The 22,030-nt window shown below is 48.4% G+C and overlaps 1 protein-coding gene across 1 annotated transcript in view; it reads left to right on the top strand.

Moving 5' to 3' along the window:
- Positions 1-21,665, top strand: part of TMEM278 (transmembrane protein 278) — a 37,928-nt gene extending 16,263 nt beyond the window's left edge. Inside the window, exon 2 of the mRNA XM_032780025.2 lies at positions 21,396-21,665. Within this exon, the coding sequence (XP_032635916.1) occupies positions 21,396-21,665 (270 nt within the window). The remainder of the gene's footprint in view (positions 1-21,395) is intronic.
- Positions 21,666-22,030: the final 365 nt, after the last annotated feature.

Raw genomic sequence — 22,030 nt, 5'->3', positions numbered from 1 at the left:
CAATCAGAGGTGGGGTTGCTCAGCCCCTCTGCAAATGGAGCCCATGGGAACCAATGAGTCATTCCAACTTGCAATGTATGTGGTGGGGTCAGATGCTACGTGTTGGCTCCCCTGAGCCAGAGGTCCTGTACCATCCCCATGGCTTGCAAGTGAAAGGTGTACGCTCTCCCCAAAGAGCAGGTTCCCCCAAATTGGAAGCCTGTGGTGTGCGTGCTACTGAACAAGCCCAAACCTTTCCATGGCACAGGTTTTCCCTTTATGAAAGCAGCAGGAGAGATCATTAGCCCACCAAGGCCCTGGTCTCAGGGCCCTAGCTGAAAGTGGGACATGGGCCACTGGGTTAGACGAACATCCCCTAACAGGGAGAAATCAGCCTTTGTTTTCTCACACAGCCGTGCTCTGGTCACAAGCAAGCCATGATGGCTGCTCTAGAGAGGAAACAATTAAGTGCATTTCGGTGGTGCCTTTCACGCAGTGATCGCAAAGAGCTCACCACAACTGAGCTCGCACACTTTGCACCCTGGGGTGTCTCCACTGATGTCAGAGTCATGCCTGATTTGCACTGATGTGAGCTCAAAGCCAAGCCCAATGTACACTGCAACCTCTGTGGGGGAGATAGGTATCTTTAACCCCTTCTTCGCAGAAGGCGAAACCGAGGGCTTGTCTACATGGGGAACTTATTGAGAAATAAACCAGGGTGTGAATTTAAATCTCAATAGCTATTCTGGGCTATACTCCTGTGTCACCGAGCCCTAAGGTACAGAGGGATGAAGAAGACTCACCCAAGGTCCCCCAGCGAGTCAATGACATAGGTAAGAATACAACCTAGGGGTCCTGAATAGACCACCTTGCCTCTCTGGAATGGCAATGTTGGGAATAGAATCTGAATTCACCCACTTTAGATCTTTCATGGCATATTTGTTCATCAAGAGATGGATTCAATTGTTCTCCCGATATGGCTACTGTGGGCCTGGTTCTCTGATGTCCTGCACCTTGTGTTCTTACGTAACATGAGTGCAGCAAAGGATGTGAAGTGCTGCCAAAGCAGGACCACAGAGTTTTGCATGCACTTGACACTGGTGCAAACGAGTGCACGGGGGGTAGGATCATTCAGAATCAGGCCCTGCGTGCATGAGATATAATCGATATATATTTGGAACTGAGGCCTTTTTTATGTAATGTAACATGCCAGCCTTCTTCAAAGTGTTGCTAAATGATCCCAGGTGGTTTTAGCTCTTTGAGTTGCCTTGATAAGAGCCAGATTGATGGCAAAGACTTTAAAGCAGGTCTTCTCAGCAATTTGTGGTGATTAGGGGATTGTCTCTAAAACTTCACTGGAAGTTTAAAGACCTCTCTGTGAATTTGTTCTGAGTTAACAGAGGCTGATGGGCACATTCCCACTGATGGCTGTCTAGGGGTTGGAGAATACAGCCTCTCCAAATAAACCGCAAAGCAATTTTCTATGGCTTATCACTCTTGCCTTTAATAGCCAAGAAAGGATATTTACCAAGTGCCACAGTCATTTAATGAATTTGCATCTGAATCAGCTAAATGAAACCAGTGACACAAGAATCAATTTCTTAATGTGGCTTCAATCTGTGTTCAAACGTAAGCACCCAAAGGTAGAGGTTATCTGTAGAGATATCTCAGGAGGAGACCGACATATGTACAGAGTTCGATATAGCAGGCCAGGACTGGTGTTTGGGAGATTGTAGAATCTCCATCACTGGATATTTTTAAGAGCAGGTTATACAAACACCTGTCAGGGATGGTCTAGATCAATGGTTCTCAAAGCCGGTCCACTGCTTGTGCAGGGAAAGCCCCTGGCAGGCTGGGCCGGTTTGTTTACCTGCCGTGTCTGCAGGTTCGGCTGATCGCAGCTCCCACTGGCTGCGGTTCAGCACTCCAGGCCAATGGGGGCTGCGGGAAGTGGTGCGGGCCGAGGGATGTGCTGCCCACCGCTCTCTGCAGCCCCCATTGGCCTGGGACGGTGAACCGCAGCCACTAGGAGCTGCGATCGGCCGAACCTGCAGACGCGGCAGGTAAACAAACCGGCCTGACCTGCCAGGGGCTTTCCCTGAACAAGTAGCAGACCAGCTTTGAGAACCTCTAGTCTAGATAATCCTTAATCCTGCCTTGAGTGCAGGGGACTGGACTAGATGACTTCTCGAGGTCCCTTCCAGTCCTATGATTCTATAAACCACGCAGGCATCTGCTTCAGTGTTCCATGTTCTTTGGGGCTCCAAAGCAACCACTTTGAGGCCCTCTGCACACATCTGCCAACTCCCATGCTAGTTTGATCTGATCTACCTTCTGGTGGTAGGACCACTATAATCACAGTAGTGCCTGCTGTCACACACATTGAAGAGAGAGAGAGAGAAAGGAAGGAGGAAGTTCTGAATCTTTGCCTGATGGTAGGGCAGAAAGGGGACATGCGATGAGAAGGAAAAGCCATGTGCTGGAGAAGAACGCTTTTGTGAGTTACACATTAATAATCACCAATTATTGTTGATTCCACTCTGGAGTCAGAGGCAAAGCCCCCAGAGTTTGAAATAATGAGAGAGGAGCATCTTCCCCGATTGCTGTCTCAGTGGGAGATAATAAAAGTACAACACGCTGAATTCATTAAAAGATTTTTTGCTCCTCTGTTTCCAAATTATGTGTATAAAATGATCTCTCTATCTCAGAGGCGTCTTTCAGGAATTTGTTATTACTGATTGTTTGGTTCTAGCTTTGCCTGCATATGCAAAGACTTGTAAGTCGCAAAGCCAGCTACATCCAAACATGTTTTCAGCCGCCTTCCTTAAATTCAGGCAGGATCCACAGCTGTAAAGTCTTTACAGGGGAAGAGCCGAGCTCATGAAAGATTTGTCTGATGCCATTTATTCAGTGCTAATATCTGTGCTCTTGTTTTTTCCTCACAAGTCTCTGGCTAGTCCACCAGAGAAGATAAAACTATACAATGTATGGACATTGTCTAATGAAATGATAGCAGGAGTCCTTTAGAAACACTTATGCTGTCCACAACAATGTAAACAAAGAACACTTTTTAACAAGATGAATAGAAATCCAGGGACTGAACAGTGGAGACAGCTGTAATGAAATGCCACTCACCTTCTACAAATGGCTGGTTAGGAAAGCAAGAGTCAAATGCAACACATAAAACAGCATTTTGTGCTGGCTGTTCACTTGAATAGTTTAGCAGAGAAAAACATTAGGACAGTCTTTAGATCCGAGTAATAAGGATGTGTTTAGTAGATAAATGGAGCTACAGTTAGCTAGCTATATCTGTTTGAAAATAACTGTCCCAAAGAGTTCAGAGATGAAGATAGAACTGTCCGTCTATTGTGTGTCTTGACGGGCACACGCTGAAGCGGTAACTGTGTCTGGAGAGCTTAACAAAAACCAGACAAGCCTGAAGCAAACCCTGGCTTCACTTCAACTGGAAGACCACAAAGACCGCACCCAGCTGCTGAGAAGGTTCAGATTCACATTTCAAATCCCTCTGTTCAGTTCCTGGATTTTAGTGCTGTCCATAACAGAGTTATATTGTATCCAGTTCCAAATCTGGAGTTTGGAACGCAGTTTCTGGCTTGGGGCCATCTCTTAAAAGAGCTGTAATACTGCACTTCCAGTAAAATTGCTAGATGGATGTGAGTCTAGAGATCTAGTAATGGCATTGGAATCCCGCTGCTGTTTCTATAGGGCTGAAGCTCACTGGGAAGTCTCCTTTTAACAGTGGGTAACCATTTGAGGGTTAGTTGGAACCTCAGGAGATGTTTGCTTGTCCTTGCAATGGTGGGAGTCTCATAACCAGCCGTGCCATGTGCCATGCCTGTCCAGCGTGAGATCCAGGAAGAGAGCGCTTGATGCCACTGACTGTTTTAGGAACAAACTTGCCAACACAGGAGTAAAAAGAAGCAGGCGACAAACACATAAGGAGGAAAACAATGGAAATGGAAACAGAGAAGGAAGACGAACGCAGCGTATCATGGTGACAGGCACTCCTCCCTCTTCTCCAAGCCCAGAAGGGAGAACACACAACAAGCATGCCCATTATCCACCTCAGGAGTGCATGAAGGAGCTGGGATGCTCTCTGCAGCTTTGGAACCCATTTCAGAGCATCCTGTTTAAATAGCCCCTTACAGAGACAGGCCACAATAGCTCCCTATGGCACCTGTGCAGCCCCGTTACCATGGTACCTCACAACCTTCTCCCTAGCCAAGGAGGGAGGGAAGGACAGAGAGAATATGTGACTTGCTCAGTGGCCCATAGGTAGTCCGTAGCCAAGCAACGAATTGCCCTAGCCACTGGGCTATCCTTCTGGGGACCATGGCAGCCATTCTGTGAAGGGTGTTGTCTATTGTGTGACTATCACCCCTGTTCGGAGAACCAGCCCAAGGCCCCAGCACCACGTAGGGCCCACTCATTGTCCGCAAAGGGACTTTGAACCTCTCATCGAGCAGGTTGCAAAAAAATTGCTCTTTGCAGCAAAAGCTGCTGCTTGTCCTTGAATATTCTGGGTTAGGGGAAATTTCTGTTGACCCTTAACTAGACAACCCCCCACCCCATACTTAAATAGCAAGGAGGGAAAACCTGGTGGCTAAGAGCACTGGACCATGGCTCATGAGACCTGGCTTGCCTCTAAGCTACTGGGTGACTTCAGGCAAGTCAGTTCCTCTCCCATCCTTTGTCTTGTCTATTTAGCTATAAGCTCTCCGGGCCAGGGCTGCCGGGAGGGGGGGGGGGAGGTAAGTGGGGCCATTGGCCCCAGGCCCTGCAGGGGTCCCGCGAGCCCTGGCCCGGCAGCACTCTGGGTCTTTGGCAGCATTTCAGTGGCGGGGTCCCTTCAGTGCTGCCAGAGACACGGAGCGACTGAAGGGGTCCCCACCGCTGAATATTGCAGTAATTGAGACCATGAATGCCTGGACAAGAGGTGTAGCTGCGTGGAGGGGCAGGAAAAGCTGTACCTTAGAGATGTTCTGCTGAAAGAATCTGCCAGACTTAGCTATAGCCTAGATGGGAAGAGCTAGAGAGAGGCCTGAGTCAAAGATGATGGGCAGGTTATAGGCATGTTGGTGGTATTGTCCACAGTGAGGAGAAAGGAGGTAGCAGGAAGGACATGAGAGGGCAGAGAGGTTAAGAGCTGTATTAGGAAGAGAGGTCTGGGATAGCAGAGGAGGAAATGTGAACATCAGAAAGAGAGAGGCCGAACTAAGAGCTCTGCAGCTGCTATAAACTGACATGACGCTAATGAAATCAACAGGGCAGATTCCCAGCTAATGCAAAGCAGCATCCCATCAGCCGGGGATCTGCTCCTTTCCTTTTCAAAGGCTGAACACCGTCTGTTAATTGATCAAGGTCACTCTTTGAACTGCCATCACAGCCACAAAGACTGAAGGTTAAGTGCTCCTGGGAATTACTGCTGTTCCTGGCCTTTCCCATCTTGGCTTTGGCTTTTGATCCAGCCTAATGGTAATTAGTGTAAATAGTTTTGACCCAAAGGCTTTAAAAGAGTCATGAAGTGGCTTCAGAGGCTCTCAGCCACTTTCTTTTATAGAGCACGGCATGAAGCTAACAACAGGGCACTTGCAGCTGGGAAAGGCTCCCCTGCTGTCTGGAGTGAGTGGCATAGAATTGACAGCATCAGGCAGGGGTGAATGAGGAGAGCACATTAGGCAGATAGCTTCGCAATCAATGGTTCTCCCATTCTCAGAGGTCATGGGCAGAGTACTGCTGGCTTTGGGGGGGAAAGCCACCGAAAGTTATCAAAAACCAAGGTTCTAACAACAACAACAAAACACCCTCCCTGCTTCTTCTGTGCTTTGAATTGCAAGATCAAACAGTGCAAATTAATCTGCTTTAAAAAAAAAATCAAAGTTAAAAGCTTGCATGAGAAATAAAGATCCAGGCTGGGAAATTAGGAGCGGAGAGGCTGGTTATTGCGGGAAACTAATGAGGGTCAGTGTGATGCTCATACTGAGAGAAATGACTGGATACATTTCAGAGCAAACTAGCTACTCTGGATCCTCTGGCAGTGAGCTGAGAGCCTGCAGCAAAATGTTCTGGGTTCTGCACTCGTCATCACTAAGGGGACAGAGGTGTGTGGCAGGAATGAATGAACCAAACACAACACTAGCTGGAACCCAGCTGTTGGGAAAGGGGAGGACAAGGGCTGGTGGAAAAAAACAGATTTTTTTTAAAAATGGCCTTTTTAAAAAAAAAGAACAGGGATTTTTGCAAAAAATTTCAGTTTTTTTCAACAAAAAAGCAAATCATTTTTGAGCTTTAGTTGGCTTTTATGTTCAAAATCCAGGAAGTTTGGGGTTTACATGGAAAAACTAGAGAATTTCACCACCACTACCGCTTGATAAAAATGCTTATCTTTCTCTGACCAGCTGTAGTTCAGAACCATCCCAATCCCTTTGAATTCAGTGGGAGTGGGCTGTTTACCTCTTTTAGGCGCCTTTGCAAAACTCAGCCATAATAATTATCTTGCTTCCATAGCACCTTCCATCCAATAGACCTGTCTTCTGTTCCTAGCTCTGCTACTGACTTGCATGACCTTGGGCCAATCACTTAGCCTCTCTGGTCTTGTCTGCACTAGGAAAGAAGGTGTGTGGTTTTCAACATGTTAGTTAACTTGTGGTAACATATGTGTTAACATTAGTGTAGACAAGGCAAGCTGCAATTGTCACTCAATAGCTGGTGGGTATGAATCCCCCTAGTAGTGTAAAGTGCCATATACATGCTATTGTCTTTGTTATTCAGCCTCTGCACTCTGCAGAAGAGACCAACCCTATCCACAGGCTGGGATGTACTCGTGTTTGTAAAACAACCCTGGGCCACACAGCAGCTTTGTAGAAAATGCTGAGAACCTGGTGCTCCGCAAGGCTAGACTAGGGAGGGCATTATTGGAAGGGTGTCTGTGAATGCACCTTTAAGGGGAATATGGAGAAGTGCCTCTAGATGGACTCAGGTGTTCATCAAGGACCAAATCATGCCACCTTATTCAGGGCTTGGTGCACACTCTGAATACCCAGTCTGTGGACTGCGGAGATCTATAGGGGTTCATGCCCCAGGGCACAGAGAACCACCCCACAAAGGACCAGGGAAACCATAGTTGGAATGATTACTTAGAAAATCTTTGCTACGCTGGAGTCAGGGGGAACTTTGTGGGGGAGGACTGGATATGATGCTCCAAAGGGCAGTTGTGTATGTGTGTGTAGTAACATCTTTTCCCTGGGTGGGGCATTGGCAACAGGGATTAAACCTGAGATTTCTGGATCTTAAAGAGGGAGTTGCTACTGCCTGAGCTACCAGGTACAACTCTCTTAGGTGAGCCTGTAGCAGGCTCCTCGACTGCTCTGTGGCCCAGCCACCACTAGAGGGGGATAGAGCGCCACATCGAGTGGGTGTGGCTTATATTATTTTGGTGAAGTGGACACCAAAACCGAAAGGAACCAATGTAAAGTCCTCACGAGAGAGAACAGTGTGCGTCTCTCCTCTGGAGCACACTAAACTAAACAGAACACAGCGGGTATGCCTGCACTGTAGGTAGGAGATGTGATTCCCAGCCTGCGTAGACAGATGCCTGTTAGTGCTGCTTTAGCTAGAGTGCTTAAAACAGCAGTGTGGACATTGTGGCATGGGCTAGCTGAGCTCAGACTCAGGAGATGGGGCAGGCTTGGACTTAGGTGACTAGCTCAAGGTCTCTGCTGTGCATAGCAGGAGTGGCGGTAAGTGCAAAGAAAGATGGGTCTCTGGGGTAACTGGGACTATTCAGACTATTCAGAGCTTTGGTTCAATAATGTCTACAAAACGGACTCCAAAGCTCTGGCAAGGTGCTGCAGGTGAGCTAGATCTCCGTCCTTAGCAGCCAAATGTGCACGGAAAGCTTTCTAACCATGCTTGCAGTGGCTGGGGCTTCTGCTGCTAATGCGTAAGCCAGCCAGGCTTTTGGGTTGCAAAGAGATTTTCCCAACAGAATGCTGGGCTTTTGTTATTCGTTGCTTTATTTCTGCCAGGAAATATTCTGAGCCTGGGTCCTTTCAAGGGAATGACATTTAATCATGCACACACAAAGCCGTACAAAAACAATGAACTGGCAACCTTGATGAAGGGATGAGAAATGATTGCTGACGAAGCCCAACCAGGAGCTGCATGAGCTAAGGTGCCTGTGAAGTAGAACCTGCTTTTCCTTAGGGTCCACGGTCTTTGTTTGCCCTGCTGATTTCTCTGCTCGTCTGAAGATCTTTCTAGTGTTTTGCTACTAAAGCGAAAGGTGCCAGCAATTTTATCTATTGTGCACTAATGGTCACAGTCCTCTGGGGATATAATATAGTAGGGGCGAGTATGCACCGCCCAAGTAATCACTTCCTGGGCATAACAACAGCAAGCAAAGAGTCATCTTCCTTCAACAGTCAATCTAATGAACTATAAGCTGCAATATTACATAAAGTGTCATGGGGCGGGAGCAAGGATCTGATTGGTCACTAAACATTCCCCTTGGAAGCCTGGGAAGTGAGAGTAAATATTCTAATTGTTCCCTTCAGATGAGTGCTTGGCTTTAATGGCTTTTGGTTGAAAGCTTTAATGGCGTAAAGCCATTTTGTAATAGCAAGACAAGGAGGTAAGAGGCAGAGGGTGCAGCTCAGAGGCGGAGGTCCCTGATATGTACAAGAGGAACAAGAGTCTGAACGTCAAGAACAAATCGCCATTTAGTTTCACTGCTTATACAAGACTCTAAGAGGTTGACACGAGTCCACCGAAGTGCTTAAGTACATGTTTCTAGCCCCACTGAACTAGCCTTTCATTAGGGACGTGGTTCTGAATAGATGCTCTGTCACACTGCTGGCTAACTAGATCAGCAGCCCTGCTGAGTGCTTCTCTTTAGACTTCTAAATGGGTTAGGTTGTCAATTATTAAAGCAGAAACATGGTTAGCCAAGGGTTGAGTATCCTAGGGGATTGACTCATTATTCTCGGGCTGCTACATCCAGCATAGGCTAGTCCCAATACAGACACTAGCTGCAGATCCATCTTTGAGGATTTTTTTTTTTCCTGACCTTCTATTCTGGGGAGAGGCAAATTGTATTAGGAAAAATGCAGAAACCCTGTTGAATCTTTACATGATTTTAGGCCAGAAGACGCATGGAGATGAGCCTGTTTGGAGGCTCTGAAATGTTCCAGGACCTTTCCTTTTCCATTCTGTTCTACCCTACGCAGGCTCTTATACCACACCTACACCTATAGGCTCTTATACCTATATCTCTCATAGGACCCAAGGCTCGGGTTAGGCACCTGACTCCTGTAAGGATCAAAGTCAAGTGTCTTTTTTCTCCTCATTTCCAATGTTTGTGGCTGCTCCTGCACTTCCTATTCCATCTGGAAAAGGAGTTAGAAGAATTTCCCATGGCATTTCCTCCTGGAACTGGGACTGCAAACCTCAGGGGATCCTCCTACCCCCACCCCCAGCCTAAATCTGCAGCCCCAAGAAGTTCATAAAAGCATCCAAACTCGGTGGTGTTTCCCTGAACCTGAACTCTGATCCTTTCGAAATTCATCCATCAGAGAATGAACTCCTGTAGCCTGGTGGGAATTAGTTTCTTGTACAGGGCTGGATTTCAGCCGCTCCATTTCAGTAATGAACCATAGCCAGTGCATCCACTGCTGTCCTTCTGTTCCAGGGACACGAGGCTTTCGGAGAGAGGAGCAGAGTGTCCTTCATGCCACAGACTTTAGCAATTCCACACCTGCTAAAGTACTGACCTTTGCCGTCTGATACCAATGTTGCATGTCCTAATTAGGGCAGTACATTTTCTTTCCAGGCCCAGGCTTCGGAAAATTGCCCTTGTGTCAGTGTGTAATGAATTGCAGTGTGATCTGTTTTCATCCTCCTTCGCCTAGGCTAGCGCTGCAATATTCTTCCTCTGCTCGCCTCGTTAGAGTTTTCCTTCTGACAGCAACGGTGGCATCCGCTTGGCATGTGTGCTCCCAAAGCACTAATCCATACGCCAAGCAGCAGAGGCCAGGCAGAGTGTGTGGGAAACAGGAAGCAACGCAGCAGACGGTGTGTGGGACTCGGAGTGCGTCTGCGCTGCGGGAGCTGCAGTCCTGGACATCAGGTGTCACTGGAAACGTCTCTTCCGTGGCTGCTGAGCGACTGGGGAGTGCTGAGCAGCAGCCAGGAGCATGGAGGGAGAAGCAGCCCCCTTTCAGCAGCAGCAGCTCCTGCTGTCACTCATGTTAGGAGCCCAGCCTGTGTGGGAAAGGGTGGGAGCAGGGTGACAGGGTTTCCTTCTCTGACAGCTGGGTGGTCAGGAATTTAGTCCGTGGTTGTCAAGGGCTCTAGACAGGCTAAGTCTAATGGCGGGCAGCAGCCAAGTCCTTTGTGATGCTCCTGGATGAAAGACACAATAGCAGCTTGTAGCATATTGTTGTCCTTTGGCCTGAGCGGTTAGCCAAATTCTAGGGCCTTTGCAGGGTTGTTCCCATTAGGTGGAGAAATCAGTGATATGACTCCAGCCTGGTCTTGGTGCAATTGTGTTGATTTATGCAAAGTCCTGATTCCTTGAATGCAGTAGACACAAATCACAGCAGAAACCCCCAAGTCTGCTACTCCAGCAACCTCTGAGCCTAAGAAGCTCTGTCTCTGCTTCTTCTCCACGTCACACTCACAACAGCTCCTCTTCGTTTTTTGCCTCTAATACCTCACAACTGATACCCGAGCCCCAGTGTTTGAAAATCTACCTGGGCTAGGACTGGCCTTCCCATGCGGCTCTGTTCTTTGCATGGCTACCATCTTTGTCTGCAGGTATTTTTGCTGCATAAATTGTGCCTTCTCCTGAGCTTTTAAAAGTATTTGTCCCCTGCATTGGCTTTGTGGTTGTCTTTGGATCTCAGACAGGTGCTGTTAACACCTTTTAGCACAGCAATATGTTTGGGACAGATTTGGGCACCCTTACTCATGCGGAGTAGTGCACATAACTCCTTACTTAGTCAAGTAACACTACAGAAATCCTTCTGGAGTAAGGCATGAGTGAAGGGATCTGGATCTGGCCTTATATATGTCCCCTGCGCAGCAGCGGGTGGCTTCATTCTGGGACGCAGGTGAGGCTTGGTGAGGGAGTCCCGAAATCCTGCTCAGCGTCCATCACCCTGTAGCCAGCCAGTCGCTGCGGGGGTATAATAAAGTCAGCTGCAAAACCGCAGGACCTGTGTGAGGCCGAGGTCAGAACAGATGATCACAAAGGTCCTTTTTGACTGTCTTAGCGATGAATCTACGCAATGGGTAAAAATAAATAATCACCCCCAACAACTCAGCACAAACCACCCAGCTCCTAGCTTTACTCCTCGTCACAGCCTCAGGCCCTGACAGCCCCAGGCGCTGCTGGCACATGGCTTTATTGCTGCTGTAGCCTGAGGATAGTCTGGAGTGGGAGTGGATGTTGGGGGCATCGCACACAGAAACCCCTGCTTAGGAAAGGGGGGAAATGACCTTTGGGATTTCTCTGATGTGGCCGTCAAAGCCCCTGTGCTGGCCGCAGCCTCCCAGGCTCAGCTGTAACTCCGCTTAGGGGGACTGTTAAACCTTAATCTGCTTCCCCCCAGGCGGCTCCGGCCTCACCTCTGCTCAGCTCTGGTTTGCGCAGATGGAGCAGGGTTCCCTGGCAAGAGGGAGAAGGAGTGGCCCAGGGCCCCTGCTCTTTCTAGCCTGCTTTCTGGAGAGCTCGAGCTGGGCCTGAATCCCCTGGGAGTGAGTCAGAGACTTGTTGTGACCCAGAGTCACAACTTCTGCCCTGCTCCCCGCTTGCTCCAGGGGTCAGGAGGGGCCAGGGGCTCAGAACGGGGTTACTAGCTCTCTCCTGGCTCCCACTCGGCTTGTTAAGCATTGACAGTTGCACTCCGATAAGGCTTTTAGTCCATTTATGGGCGAACTTAATGAGAGATGAAAGCACGAGATGTGGACCATTACTGGGGGCAGGCACTATCCAAACATCACTGCACCCACAGCCTTTCCAGCCACACTCACTGCTGATCCAGTCCTGTGCCCCCACCCGGCTCTGCCGGTGCCCCTCGATCCTGGCCTGGCCTCTGCCCCTCATGCTCGCCTCACAATCCCCAAAAGGCCCATGTAGCTCTGCCAATTCCTGACTTGTGACCACAGGTGGGGCTCTCTGGGGCACAGGTTAGCAGTTGTCACTGCGGCATGTGCCCAGCGTCTCTAAGGGTCTGGTGACACTGCAGGCTCTCCATGTGTGACAGCGCGCTGTGCATGGTCCACACTCAGAGCCTTTCACTGTGCACCGCAGGGCAAGTAGCTCCTGAGCTGGTGAGCTCATGTGGCTGAGCAGCAACCCACCCCCTACTCACCCACTTTGCAGCCGGGTGATAGCAAAGGTGTGGGTCAAGCCTTGCCTCCTCTGCCATTCCCACAATTCCCTGCACACATCCCTGTGAACCTACATCTAAACTTCTCACTCGCCCTCCATGCACTGGAAGCTACCTCAAAGACTAGGCTAGAAACATCAGGACTGTTCCCCATAGTGTGATCTACAAGGCAGGATTTGAATCCAGGTCACCAGCAGTGAAGGAGCAGGGCACTGACCTACTCTGCTATTTAGACCCCAGATCTGAGCAATAGGGAATCAATGAGCTACAATAAAAAGCATCCAGGAAGCACTGTCCATATCTTTCCCTGTTTCTTCTGCAGAGGGTTCTGAACTGCGTGGAATTAATACAGAAACATTAAAAGGCAATTCCTATTAGACCTACAGACCCTAAGATGAATCAGCTGAAAACATTCTGCAGTAGGAGTCAGAGAATGATCATTTGCATATTCATCACTTACATTCAAATAGGATGATCAGACTGTACTTGGGCTGTGAAGCAAGTACACTACACTAGCTGATGAGGGAGAAGAGCGAAGAGTTAAAAAGCCGGAGGGGAAATAGCGGAGGCGGGCTGTCTAGTGGGGATACTAGTCTATCGTCCAGCTAGGCAGGAGAAGGCAGTGGGGTCAGCTAGTCTCACCAGGGAAGAGTCATTGCCCATTTGTGTCAGTGGCAATATTGCACATTTCCAGCACTCCTTCCTCCCCTCGTGATAGCGACACTCTTTGAAGTGCTGCTGCAATCCTGGGGGGGTTATGCTGAAGTTTTGTTGTGGGTCTGGTTGGTCTCTTGGCCTGTTTTCCTAGCGGAGATCACGTATGTGTGGGAAGGGCTAAGGAGGCCCAGCCGGATGTGACTGTAGTTCCTGGCACTGCAATTTTGTTCAATTTCACAAGCGTAAGGAGACTTGAGGTAGGTCAATGATTTGCATGCAAGACTTTCATGTGGATCTCAGTCCATGGCACGTGCTCTTGGTGACTTATTGGTGGCACTTTTCCAGCCATGACATGTCATGGAAGACTCCAGGACACTTTGTTTTGTGAAGACGAGGGGTGTTAGCCCCATGTGTCTCAATTACCATAGGGTTGGGTGACCTTTTAGACATCTAAATGGATAGTCTTGAGCAAATTCCATGCTGAGTGATTCCATTCCGCTCATCCCCTGACCGTTCTAATTTGATACAATGTCCTTCTTTGCTTCCTGTCCTAAATGGCTGTGGAACACTCCAGCTCACTTTCGGAACAGCTTCCACGGTCCACTCCAGTGATAGCTCCTATTTCTGCTTGACAAGCATTTTTTTGCATCATTTGGCAGGAAAAGCAAAATGAGAATGTGCCAAAACCTCCATCATCCCCACTACTGGCATGGCGAATAGTATCTGATTAACATGCTATTGTTTTTTATTGAATATAAAGTACCAGCATGTTCCTGATTTGTAGCAGGCCGCCTATTGTGAGGTATATTTAAGCTCCAGGCTGCCAGATGAGCCTGTTTTATTGCCAAAAGGATATAACACTTGTCACATTACAGGTTTAATTACACCATTATGTCCATATCTCTCGCTTATAATTCTGCAGACCTGTCTATTGCTTAGGTAAACACATATTTTTTGCCATCTGACAGGTTGGGTCATTTTATAAGGCCCTTGTGAAAGGAGGTTGGTTGGATGGAGGAGTGGTAAGAAGGGATCTCAGTCCAGCTCCTGGGGGAGAAGCTTCCAGCGTTTCCCACAGCAGTCAGTTCCCACATAGTGGAAAGTGGGCACTGTCGCTTAGCGCCTGATCCAAACTCCTCTGCAGGCAACAGAAAGACACCTCCTTGGTTCAATAGTACAGCATCGTAGAATCACAGAAACATAGGGCTGGAAGAGACCCCAAAAAGTCATCAAGTCCAGCCCCCGGTGCTGTGGCAGGACCAAGTAAACCTAGATCATCCCTGACAGGGGTTTGTCCAGCCTGTTCTTAAAACCCTCCAGTATCAAGAATAAACCGAAGACCTCACATTTTAGGGCTCTCCGTTCAGCATCAGCCATGGGAACTACTATCTCTTGGCGAGGCCAGGGTGGGAGGAGAGGGCGAGCAAAGAAATATTTCATCCTGAAAAGAAAACCAGACATGCTTACGGCCTTAACAAAGTAATAACCACTGGTTTAGGTGCCCTCTCTCTCATCACACATGCTTATTCCACCCCCGCCAGTGTACACATTAGGAACTGAGTCAGACTTTCATCAAAATGACATGAAGCCACACAGTTTGTTCCCAGCCCAACAGTGCAAAACAACCCCTAGTTCTGTCGTCTAGTGACACGAGAGACAAAGAAATAAAATAACGTAAGAGAGACGCAGATTTAGGACTCAGATGCAACAAAGGCAGCCCCTCTGCTGCGTGGCAGGCACTGAACAGCAAATGGGAAGGTGGGAAGAACTGACATTTTCACATGCGAGCTGCGTGAGCCCAAAGAGCTCTTCAGGGTGTTTCGCTGCTAAATTCACTTGGGTCATTGGTGCTCAGGTGTGAGCACTGGAGGTGGCTAAGCCCAGTGGAGAACGGTCACACCACAAAGTCAGACTTGAGGTTGTCCAACTGACTGCATCCACAAAGGGGCGACAATCAATAGTGTGAGGCACTCTAGACATCCTGGCTCTGTAGTCCAGGTTCCTAGTGCTGCCCTGGAGGAATTCCAGCTCCTTGCAGAGTGGGTGCAGGCTCGGGGCATTACCAGATTAGGCTTTGTGGTCCATGGTCTGCCAGTATAGATTATTCAGAGGTTAATTTTCTCCTCACACTAACGTCCCATCCAGTGGATCCCTTTCTCTGTCAGCTTCTTGGAGACAGCTTCATAGCGTTATAGATTTGGGGTCCTGGTCCCAAATTCTGAGGTTTTACTGGCCTCGCAGCAAAGATCCATCAGCATCCTAGTTACAGCTTCAAGCCAGCTGGCAGCATGCTGGGAGGATGGTGCCCTCGATGCCCTCTGTTCACCACCAGTTGTACAAGTGGTAGAAACATTACACGTACAGCAGAGCACATGTGAATGTGGGGTGCACAGGCCAAATCAGACTTTGTGAACTGGCAGGTGACTTCTGGTTGAATGGGAGACAAAGAGTAAGTAAATGGCCAGAAAATAGTTCCCAGGTGGAATTGTGGGAAAGTGTTAGAGGACTGTCAGCACTCAAGTGACTTAGGTCCGCATCCACATTGCAGAGTTGTTGGATTACCAGCTCAAGCGTTGGTAGCACTCAGGTGTTAGCCTCTGCCCCTGGACAAACCAGTGAGTGAGAGGTTTTGGGGTGTAGACGGGAATCAGGGTAGGGCCAACCCTAAGAACCTGAGTTAACCTTGCAGTGAAGACAGGTTCTTAGAACACGATATCAAGTCAGAATGCAAACTTTGCAGCTGGCTTGTGTCTGTGAAGGGCTGAACCAAAACCAGGGATCAGAATACACTATTGTCATCTTGTTTGCCTTGCGATAGCATCTAGAGACCCTAGGCAGACATCACACCCCCATTGTGAGAGGTGCAGATGGAAAAGATGGTCTTTGCTCCAAAGATCTCACAGTCTAAGTAGGGCTCAAATTCCTTGAAAGCTCAGACTCAGGCCAGAGCTGCGCTAAAAAGTAAGTTTGCCTCAGCAGTGTTGCTCAAGGGTGGGAAAAATCCACATCTCTGAGCAACGTAGGTAAGCGGCCTAACCCCCAGTGTAGATTCAGTCCACCAAGCGCCGCCTCTCCTGTTGCTGTAGTGAGCGTCTGCACTGTAGCGAGTTAAGTGTAGACATAATCACAAAGCCAAACTTTGCATCCCAGAGCCAGCCAGTTTTAGCTCCCTGGTTTGCAGGCACTAATGACGGTGGGGTTAGTACCGGAAATATTTGCCTATTCTCTATGTGGTTTGTCTGGCACTGGATCTTCCTGTTAAACATCCCGCAGTCAGGATTTCAAGCTAGCTGGAACCCAGCCACACTATTACAGAGTACAGATGGAGAAGGGACCTACCTAACTTGCCAGCTACAGTACAAATGCATTGATACCCTTCAAGGTCTCTCCCCTTAAAAGGAAGGGAGGTGGGACAGCCTCTGCACCTGATCTATTGCATGTGCCATGTGCTGAGAACCCTTTTTTGTTGTGCAAAAGGAAAAAGGCCCAGGAGGAATGCAGACAACACAGGAAGTTGCCCTCTGCTGAGAACCTGGCGTGAACCTTTCTCTGCTTGAAGAGATTTTATCCCAACTTCAAAACAATGAGGTTACAAAGTCGGATAAGATCATTTGCCTTTTAGCAGCTGTATCCATAGGGGAGCACGGGGAGGAATCCAAAGCTGATGAAATTTGGGGAGAAGGATATTGAATGAAGTTTTTATAAGCACTTCTGATTTACATGTGGTGGGGGGAAGATGCCCGCTTCTAAATAGCTTTTCTGGCTGCCCAGGGAGGTTTTAGATTTGCTGTTTACAATTTGCTTGTCCTCATTATGGCTAAAGCTGCCTGAATTGTGCAGTTTAGATTGATCCCAAGACTATGAACTGCATACAAAAATAAGTACACATCTTCTTTCTTAACATTAAGGTTTTATTCTTAATAAACATGTGAGGTTTGTTGGTGAAATCGACACATTTCTGACAGTCAACGTGTCATAACAAATTCCAAGTTTTAACCCCGTGAAGCAACCAGGTGAAAGCTGGTTAATAATGACCAGAGACAGGCAGAACCAGAGGTGGCTTTGGCCTAGGTTTTGCAAAACCTTACTGGTGGGAGTTTGGGGTTGGCAAAATCAAAAGCAAGGTAGTTTGGACTTGTTCCTGTTTTTTCCTGACACCCACAGCTCATTGGGTTTGGATAAATGGCTCCAGTTTTGGCCCTATTCTCACAACTTGAGGGACATGGGAGTGCACTTGCCATGGTGGGAAAAACATAGTGGGCAACTCTTTCAATTGTGAACTTAACAAATTCTGCTCCAGATTCTGCTCCTGGTATAAATGGTTTCAATTCCATTCAGAACAGTGCTCTCCACTGACTCTATTTACACCTGGTGTGTACTCTGCAATGCATTCTCTGACTGGTTATGTCTGGCCAGAACTTTGGGAGAGCCTGTGTGTTGACTGTGTTAGTCAGTCTGGGAGCTAAGGAGCCCAAGAGAACTACGGGGCGTCAATATCCCGCAGCCCCAATCACCTTTCTATTCACCACCACCAAATTCTGTCTTTTCTCTAGCCCAAGAGATACTCTAAAGTTTAAAGCCTGGTCAGCCCAGGGCTGAATGGGGTCGAGTGTGAAATTAAATGCAAAGGCCCTGAAGGAAGAATGCGAACCCAGAGGGAAGGTGTGAAAACTGCATCAAAGGCAGCTGGCAGAAAACCAGCCAGCTGGTGAAACAGTTCAGAGCGCTTGACCTTTTCGAGAGACAGCTTCATTTGACTGAATCAGCTTGGGTTGAGTTTTAATTTCTTGCTTGGCTGGGTCTAAGATCTTTCTAGTGGCCAGTCGCTTTCGAGCTGGGATGAGGAGGGGGAACATATCCCTGAGCTTTCACTTGCTTCCATCACAGTAATCAATTGACCTTGACATCAATCCCATCAGCTATTCTTAGAAAACATCCTTGCTCCCCTCCTTACTGCCTATTAATTCTGCATTAATTATACAAGAGAATTGCCAGCCAGGGCAGGGAGGTGAAATTAAAAACATAAAATCAGCCATTCAGCTCAGTGCCTCGGGGAGGAGGGGCGGAAGGAGAGAGACATAACCTTGAAATGGCATAACCTTGAAAATCAGCTCTCAGCTAGGAGAGTGGTTGAAAGAGGTCAGCGCTGCAGAGGTTGAAACAACAGGGCCTGCACCAAAGAAGGCTTTTTGAACAAAACCCTCAGGTTGTAACTGGCCAGTCAAACTTCCTCCAGATTGAAATCTCGCTTGTTCTGGGAGCTTTGGAAAATGCTGTTACTGGGTTTGGATTGCATGGGCTGTAGTTTGTTTCTTCCAAAGGTGTTGTGTTTAGCTTAGTCTAGGGGCACGAGTGGCAGCACTGTTCCGACCAACTGCAGCACAGGCAAGGAACGGAGGGATTTGTTCGGCTGCAAATCAGCTTCCAGTGCAGGTATTATTTGGCGCTTATGTTGGACTTTGCATTTCCCAAGTGCTTTGGGTGAGTAAGTGCCAAGACACCCTTGTGAGCTAAGGAAGTGAGTGAGCACGAATTGCAATGCAGCAGGGATGAACTACACCAGCCATGGGTTAGCATACAACAATGCATACACAAATCTGATAAACAAGAGCCTGCCTTTCCGCTGTAACTACTTTCTGAAATAATGCTAGGGAGAGAAGGCCACAGAAAGGCTCTCTGTATCTCTCTCCTATTTCTCCTTCCTATATCCCTCTGTGGGATCTAACAACCCCTTCTTACAGATGTATGAGTTATAAAGAAATGTCCATTGGCTAAATATGTATGTGCCATGCATTAATTATGCCTAGTTGAAACCATCTAGGCTGGAATGTGTCATGTTTTTTTACATACAAATGGTAATCAGGTAGGTCCAGACCCAAAGGGACTGTTGTTTTAGATTAAAGAAAGAAGACAACAAAAATTAGCCATAATAAAGTCTCCATGAGAGAGAGCACAGTATGTGTGTTCCCTCTGAGAACAAAATGGCTGCTCTTTCTGCTCATAAGCAGAGCAATATCCCCTTTGGGACGGTGTGAGTTAGGTTTTATAGAAGCATCTTTGTGCAGACTTTAAATATTGGGTCTCCTATGACTTGACAGCCTCCCTGTGAAGTCATAAACCTAGCCCACAAACTGAGCCCAAGTCACGAGAGATGAGGCAGCAAGGACTGGAACATTAAGCTCCCCCATTAAACTCAGCGGTGCCAGGACCAGTAGCTTGGAAGGCCTTGAGTTCCAGTTCATATGCAAAGTGAATTGCTTCCAGCTGAGAGAATATCCCTGTATCCATTTGCAAGTACCTCCGTCAGATCAAAAGAGAAAGCCAGGGGTTGCCTTTTCCGTAGATGGAGAACACAGTCTTTTCTGCCTTTGAACGGGTGCAGGGGGGAGCCATGCCCTGGCAAGGCAGTAGCAGCTTGGCGAGCACGTTCCTTCTGTTTTTGGGCTGATGCTTTTCAGAGCCCTTTCCTTTACTTATAGGTTGCCCTTTACGCTGCATGGAGCAAATAAGGGTTGTTTAAAACCGGATGGGTTGCATTTGCTGTGGAGACACTGAGAAAGAAAGAGAAGCCTTGTAAAAGGGAAAGAGACAGGGGAAACTGCTATCATCTGCTCATGCAGAGAATGTATAGGTGGTTGCACTTGGAACGCCTGTTCTTTTTATTAGTGTTATAATGGTGCTTAGAGCCCTTAACTGAGATGGAGGTTCCATTGTCTGAGGCACCGTACAAATACGTGGTGAGAGACAGTCCTTGCCCTGAAGATCTTAGGGTCTGAGGAGGTGCTGAATAGGAGATCTGATATATGAACAGAAGATTGAAAGCTAGAGTGGCACTGATGTGTGCAGGCAGTGTGTGCCAGGGCTAAGAACTCAGCTGATGGCTTGGCTGGGGGTCTCAGACCACTGCCTTATCCCCAAGTCCATCTATTCCCCCCATCCTCTTGGTCTGTCATTAGAAGCTAAGTCTAGCTGTATTTTCTTTATTTTTCTATCATTGTCAATGTGCTTTTGCAGCCCGCCTCACTGTAGCATCAGGGATCTTTGTATCCAAAAACTAGCAAATACAAAAGTATATTATTAGAGATGAGTCATTAAAATGAACATTTCCTGCTCCGTTATCTGCATGCAATGCCCTGGCCTTGTAATGATGGTTGATTAACTCAACGCCTGATTAAAGTGGTTCTGTGAGGCAGCCTGGAAATTGCCAGACCTGGCTTGGAAGAGAGGAAGGCTGTTTTTGGGGCTGAGGTGCTGGATGGGGATCCAGGAGGAATTCAGTTTCTGGTCCATGGGTCCTTGAACAAGTCTCTTCATCTGTGCGTATGTCTTCACTGCAGGATTGGCCCAGGTGATCAGCACCCGGGTTAGCCTAGCCTAGGGATGAGCAGCCACATTGCAAAGCCCTGCTGTGCTACTGTGTCCTCCCTCGTGCTCCACTCACCCATGTGTGTCACTATGACTTCTGGGGGCATATATCCCATGGGTCTCTGGGCTGCAGTAACCTGAGCCCCTCGAGGATTCTCTCCCCGTGAATTGCTGAAGAACGTGTTTGTCCTTCTGGACACACGGTGGGATTGTGGGAAGGCACTGGAGGACTATCAGCAGTGGAGTGGGTTAGCCTCTGTCCATAAAGTGGCACTTGAGCTCTAGCCTAGCTGGGCCAGCTAGCTTGGAATGAAAGCAGTGCAACGTTCAGGGGAAAGGGCTGTGTGTGTGGATAGGAGCAGGCTTGGGGCAATACCCAGGCTAACTGTGCAATGAGGACACACCTGGGGTCTCAGCTCCCTTCTGGGAACAGAGCTAACTGTACTTCCTTTAGCTATCTCGACTGTGAGGTCTTTGGGGGCAGGGATTTTTATTGAGTGTCTGTTTAGCACTATGGAATCCTGACCTTGGCTGGGCCTCCTGGAGCCATTACAAATAGTAACAGGATTCTGTTGGACCCCACCTGTAGTGGGGGTGAGCTTTTTGCAGGGAGCATTTTGTCCCTCATACATGCAGGCCATAGAGCCCCGATCTCCTGGTTCCCAGCCTTGTGCTTTATAACCCCTTCAGGTGTGGTATTATTCAGCATTTGCGCTTGTTTCTGAAGTGCTTTCGTGAATTGTGCTGTCCTGAGAGCCCAACTAAATCATCCCAGCCAGGGCTTTGTCAAGCCAGGCCTTAAAAACCTCTAAGGAAGGAGAGATTCCACCACCTCCCTAGGTAACCCATTCCAGTGCTTCATCACCCTCCTAGTGAAATAGTTTTCCCTAATATCCAGCACCTGAGCACGATGGCACTAAGGAAGCCTGTCTCCTGCCTCAGGTCTCTGACCTGCTTTGCCCTTTCTCCTGTCTCCTACAGGTGCTGCACTCCTCCGCCTACTACTGCAAAACCATCCTGGACGACAACAGCTCCTCTGCCCTCATCATCCTCGGCTTCGTCATCATGTCCCCGCTCATCGTGGTGGCCATGGCCATCTACTGCAGCCTGGCACGGCGCCTCCACCTCTTCCTATGCTTCCAGCCCTATGCTCGGGCAGTCTACAAAGGGGTGAAGTGGCGCTGGTACGAGGAGGGAGGGCTGTGCAGCTGTGCCAAGGAGTGGAGCACTCAAGTCAAGGCCTGGGTATGAGCTCGCTGCACTGGCTCCCCCAGCCCCCTCCCCCCAATACATCCCCTCTTGGCACCTGCAAAGTCACCATCTGGAGTCCTGGTAGGCATAGGCTCTCAGGGTCCTTCGGGACAGAGGAATGAGCTGGGTCTGGAATGAACCCCTGTCCTGTAGCTGTACCTAACCCTGTAACCCTCAGCAGGTTCTCCCCATTGTGATGGAAAGGCACCACAGCATTTGGACAAAAGCGTGTCAAAGGGGCTCGCCCTCCTGCTGCTTACACAGGGCCAGTCATGTCCCTGCTGGTGCAGAAGAGACAGGACTCGCTGACATAGAAATGGGGATACTTCACTGAGGCTGCTGGACCGGCCCAATGGTTCTCCCTG

The sequence above is a fragment of the Chelonoidis abingdonii genome, chromosome 23 (assembly GCF_003597395.2).
Source record: "Chelonoidis abingdonii isolate Lonesome George chromosome 23, CheloAbing_2.0, whole genome shotgun sequence".
In the NCBI taxonomy this organism is placed as follows: Eukaryota; Metazoa; Chordata; order Testudines; family Testudinidae; genus Chelonoidis; species Chelonoidis abingdonii.
This window is presented reverse-complemented; position numbering and strand designations above follow the sequence as displayed.